Source organism: Austrofundulus limnaeus, unplaced genomic scaffold (genome assembly GCF_001266775.1).
Source record: "Austrofundulus limnaeus strain Quisiro unplaced genomic scaffold, Austrofundulus_limnaeus-1.0 Scaffold2523, whole genome shotgun sequence".
Classification (NCBI taxonomy): Eukaryota; Metazoa; Chordata; class Actinopteri; order Cyprinodontiformes; family Rivulidae; genus Austrofundulus; species Austrofundulus limnaeus.
The window spans coordinates 7,723-13,266 of record NW_013954925.1 but is presented as its reverse complement, the minus strand read 5'-3'; the positions used below and the strand labels follow the sequence as shown (position 1 = coordinate 13,266).

The 5,544-nt window shown below is 40.9% G+C and overlaps 1 protein-coding gene and 1 long non-coding RNA gene across 2 annotated transcripts in view; both read left to right on the top strand.

Annotated features, from left to right (window-relative positions):
* Nucleotides 1–5,544, top strand: part of LOC106511118 (integrin beta-5) — a gene marked incomplete at both ends in the record, with an annotated part of 19,929 nt that overhangs the window by 6,831 nt on the left and 7,554 nt on the right. Inside the window, 1 exon segment of the mRNA XM_013999864.1 lies at nucleotides 4,831–5,053. Within this exon segment, the coding sequence (XP_013855318.1) occupies nucleotides 4,831–5,053 (223 nt within the window).
* LOC106511119 (uncharacterized) lies at nucleotides 7–1,288 on the top strand. The gene is made up of 2 exons (XR_001309481.1): nucleotides 7–975; nucleotides 1,068–1,288. It is a non-coding gene; the product is annotated as an uncharacterized LOC106511119 (long non-coding RNA).

The window sequence follows — 5,544 nt, the reverse complement described above, 5'->3', positions numbered from 1 at the left end:
CAGTGTAAGCGTGTCTGATTTAAAACTTGTTTTTCTGAACAGGTGCAAATGTTTATCCCATGGCAGTGTAGTGGAAACGTGAATATCTTCTCAAGAGACAGAACTGTTAACTCCACCTTTTTCATCCTGCCTGCGACATCTCAAAGTTTGAATAATGACTCCTGTTTAATTCATGTGGTACTTCACCCTTAGGCCTTAGAACAAAGGCTAGACTTCCTGTCGCCAGTTAATTTGTTTATCACTTCTTTCAGGATAAGACAGGAATAAACATTGTTTGGCATCAAAAAACTCCCATCAGATTTATCTGTGGGTCAGCAATGCCACCCTGTGGACATTTTATCTACTAACCCTGAAATTTTTTTATTTTTCACCCATGTTTTCCATGTATAACTATAAAAAAAAGCATCTGTGAAGTGTCAAAACAATACCTTGGTACTCTGATTTAATTACTGTAATAATCATGACATTGTTTAAGTAACTTGATCTGGTTGATTATCTATTACTCTGTTCTTCTGTTACATGTCTGGAGGGTGTCATGTGACCACCGCAGAAAGTCTTAACCAATGAGAAGTTCCGTTGTGAACAGGGAGTATTTCATTGTTCTGCCATGTAGTGAGTTCTGAAGAAGCGTTTTGAGGAGAAAGCAGTAGTTTTTTTTTAGCTCCAGCTTCCCCCATCCCGGGGCGAGCTAGGCCATTCTTTTCCACTTTTTACTTTTTATAGTTTAATCTTAAGGAGCTTCCAGGAAGTAGATTTACATTGATTAAAACGATGAGGCTGATTTAGTTCAAGTCGGACGACCTCAGTATGCTCGCAAGGAATGCAGCCACGGCGCTGGGCAACATATCCAGTGAATGCAGCCGGCAAACCAGATGACCAGGGAACTTCTACACAGCTAAGTCACAGACTCGGTTGGACTTCACGTGCCACCCAATTAGCATAGAAGTATCCGTTCTGGCGTCTGCAACTTTGCCGGTAGGAAACATCTTGCTCAYTTAATCTGATGGTGTGTTCAAAGATTTAAATCAGATCAGAGTTTAATCAATGTTCATTCTTCTTCCCCTGAGCTCCCTCTAGCGATAGGCTTAGAAATAGCGAGTTAGTGTCCCACTGAAATATGTTTAGGAAGCCATTCACAAGGTAATCATGCCAGATTAATTACATCACTTCTTGATTAAGTTTACGGAACTGATTATAAGTGTGTTTTTGTCTGAGAAATGATTTGTAATGCATATATTTCCCTCTGAACCTCATTTTAAATAATACACGGATGAATTTCCAAACGTGATTTGTCTTCGTCTGTATTTCCTTGTCTCACGCCGTCATTAAACTGAAAGAATAAACACCTTCATATTTAGAGACTGAATATTAAAAGAAAGTTTTTCTGAAGTTTTACTATAAAAACTTTAGTGGTGCCTCAAAAACAAATAATTTGCGTGTTTAAATAATTCACAAATTATCCATTTTAGAATTCTAGCGTTTAATACCCCTACACATGCGGAGGTCAAAATTATTGCTTTGTGATTTTTTTTTTTCATGCCAAGCTGCTTGCCTGTTGCAGTTTCAGTCTTCCCAGCCTGGTGCAGGTCTACAGTTTTTTTCTGGTGTCTTACACAGTCCTTTGGTCTTCACCATAGTGGAGTTTGGAGTGTGCTTGTTTGAGGTTGTGAACAGGTGTGAACAAGTTGGAACAGGTGCCATTACTACAGGTAATGAGTGGGGGAAAGAGGAGCCTCTTAAAGAAGAAGTTACAGATCTGTAAGAGCCAGAAATCRTGCTTGTTTGTTATTTTGGGCGGCTGTGGCAGAGTGGTTAGGGGAGTTGTCCTGGAACAGAAGGTCACTGGTTTTATCCCCCGTCCAGCTGTCTCAGTTGTGTCCTTGGGCAAGACACTTCACCCCTAATGCCTCTGATGTGTCCCATCAGTGTATGAATGTGATTGGCACTGATTAGTCTCCATAGATGATTGTACATGTTAGCTTTGTAGAGACCTAACAGAGTGCTGTGTGAATGGATAAATGAGGACACAGATTGTAGAGTGAAGAGCTTTGAGGGTCCTGGATGGATAGAAAAGTGCTATATAAGTACAATACATTTACTATTGACCAAATACTTATTTTCCACCATAATTTGCAATTAAATTCTTAAAAAATCAGACAATGTGATTTCTAGATAAGTTTTCTCATTTTGTCTCTCATGGTTTAGGTCTAACTATGATGTCAATTACAGGTCTCTCTCATCTTCTTAAGTGGGAGAACTTGCACAATTTTTGGCTGACTAAATATTTTTCCCCACTGTACATACGTATTTCTGTGTATTCAGGTCAGATTCAAAGCTTTGAGGTTTAAAACTGTTGACTGAAAAACTTTGCTTGAATGTCTGCCATTCTTACTGCAGGTGAAAAGTGTGTGTTTTTACTCACAGTTTGACTCAACATTGGTTTTAATACATCCCGATGTGCGCATGGAACCTGGCGCACGCAACTTTTTTATGCATATGCACCGTTTAAATATGAAGCCTCAGATTGTGTTCAATTGAGAAGTGGAAAAGTTCTGGATTATTTGTCCTTTTTGTGGTTAGAAGTTGGTATATTACTAACTAAAAGAAACACTTTCAGATGTGCAACATCTTAAAATAACCTTTTGTTCTTACCATCTCAAGAAAATAAACAATTTTCTCAGTTTTTGCAGCCAGTGTAACAAACTTGAAATGTGAACTATCTTAGTGACTCAATACCACCTAATACTGAAACTGGGCAAAGGAGAGCCTTCATGTCCTGATAACACTGTTGCAGCGGGGCACATGCAGGACTCGTGGGTAGGGGTGTAAGAAAATATCGATACACTGAAGTATTGCTAATTTTCATTTCCTGATACTGTATCGATATTCTAAAGCCCTGTATCAATTTTTTATTAAGGTTTAAAATGTCAACTTTCCTGCCAGCCGTTCATTTTTATGTTGTAGTTCAGCCTCTGACCACTAGTTGGCAGCAGTGAGCCAGACATTTGGCTCCTCTACCTCTTGAGGTAGAGGCTATTGTTAAGTGTTGGGTGACCATATTGTAAATTAATATTAAAAACTAAAAGCTGCAAAAAATATATTTTCAAACTATTTATTGGCAAATTCAGTCTAATTGAAAACATGGATGAAATATGAAACAAATAAAATAAAACACAAACAAAGCAGAACACAGCTTAATGTATCAAAAGTATGTCTATGTGATATTAGAATTTTCTGAGACAATGAATTTTGGTTTTTCATTTTTTCCCCAGTAAGAGGTTTTTATTTAATAGAATTTTTGGACAAAAGAAATCGCAATATATCGCAATATATTGCCTTGCTTACAGTATCGCAATATATCYGGATATATCGTATCGTGACCCCTCTGTTATGATATGTATCATATCGCCAAATTCTTGCCAATACACAGGCCTATTCGTGGGGCGAGTGCATGATCATGTGCCTGGCTCCATTGTTGATTGAGGACTTTGAAAATGTTTGAATATTTGGATTAATGATAGCTGGATTTCTATCGATTGGTGGAGGTGGATAATCTGGCCTATTGTCAAATAAGGAAATTGCCGGCGGCTGTTTGGGCTTTGTGGAGACTGCCAACGCTCTGCGATGTTTATGTCGGGCTGTCAACACACAGACTGAGGCACTGCAGGTGATGAACTGTAAGTTGGATGCTGTCCTGGCGGATGGCAGACCAGCTGTGGCTCCTGAGCCTGCTGGTGGGAATGTATAGACCCTGGTGAAGTTGAGCCCAGGATAAAGGCGAGAATTGACCAACAAATTCAGCTGATTGGAATTTTTTTCGCCATTGAGAGTTCTAGTAAAACATTGAAGGCGGAAAGCAGATCTTCTGTGTCAGCCTGTTCCAAAACAATTGTGATTGTTGATTTGGCACACCCTTTGAAGGCTGGGTACTATCAAACTCTCCACAAATGTTTTTGTCGACTGATGCTCGGCCCACTTCTRCCTCTTCCTACTCCCATGTGTGAACTGGAATCTGGAAGCAAAGCTGAAGGTCGAAACAGATGAAGAATGACATCACTGCTCTGGGACTATGGCTGGGCGGTGCTGTTCGGAGACTGGTTACAAATGGTTTTATTTTTCAGATTCTTACGCATGTGCGTACAACATTTCATGGCTTCAGATTCACACTTACCTTATCTCACTGCTTTCGCTCGTACCTCCCTGTGTTCTCTCATCCACCCCCTTCCTTTTTTGTTCTTCCTTATCCCTCACTCTCTACCCCAATCTTTTCTATGATGAGGTTTTTTTCTACAAATACCATAATGTGTCACATTTGTTAGACATAATATGATGTTAATGTTTTTTCCCTCATCTATCCTTATGTGGTATTTCATTTTTCTTTTAAGGGTAGCACCTCCTCATGATATCCTTTCATGATGATGATTCTTGCTCTGTGCAGGGGTCTATGGCTGCATGACCCAGGGCACCTGTTCTCCTATGTTTGTTATGTTCTGTCTTCTTGTGAATGAGTGTTCTGAACTGTAATTTCATTGTACTCTGTACAATGACAATAAAGTTTTACCTATTCGAATGTCATTAAAACTGTCATGATAACTGAATATACACCATTAAGTCACTTCATTGTTCCAGATAGAATGATGTCTAAACTGTCTGAAGTGTTCATTTGGACTGGGATTGATTTATTATGGATATGTGTGATACATAACTTTTCCAGGCACTGCATTAAGTCCACATAAAAGCAGGCATCTCCACTGCTGTCGATTAAAGGTGTCAACTTTACTGTGCAGCAGTCGCTCCACTGCTGACTGTCTGTGCTCCTGTCTTTGCCAGGTCATGGAGAATGCCACTGTGGTGAGTGCAAATGCCACGTTGGGTATATTGGAGACAACTGCTACTGCTCCACAGAAACGTCCCCCTGCACCTCTGATGATGGGAAGATGTGCAGTGGACGAGGAAGCTGCGTTTGTGGCCGCTGTCAGTGCACAGAGCCAGGAGCTTTTGGAGATACCTGTGAAAAATGTCCCACCTGCCCCGATGCCTGTGGCACTAAAAGGTAACACAACAACTCAATCTCCTTTTACAAAACCAATCACTCTTGGACTCCGATATGGTCTCGTGTTTCATAAAATAAAAATAGAGGTGGCATGGGGATTTGAAGTAAACCCACTGCTGTAATGCCTTTGAGCAAGGTTGAAATCTGAGACGCATCACAGCTTGAGGGTGTGACATATGCCCCTTTTTCACTAGTCCCTCTACAGCACAGTTCGACTCGGCTTGGCTCGGCTCGGCTCGGCTCTGCACGGTTCCACTCAGTTTCCATTACCCAGGATTCATGGAATCCCCCTTTTTCTGACCAACTCTGTCGAGGGTCTAACTGTACCCTGCTGGCCTGAAAATGCATTGTCAGAACAGTGTCTGTCACTGGTTGGTTAGGGGGTGGAGTCACTGGTTGGTTAGGGGGTGGAGTCACTGGTTGGTTAGGGGGTGGAGCCACTGGTTGGTTAGAGGGTGGAGTCACTGATTGGTTAGAGGGCGGAGTCACTG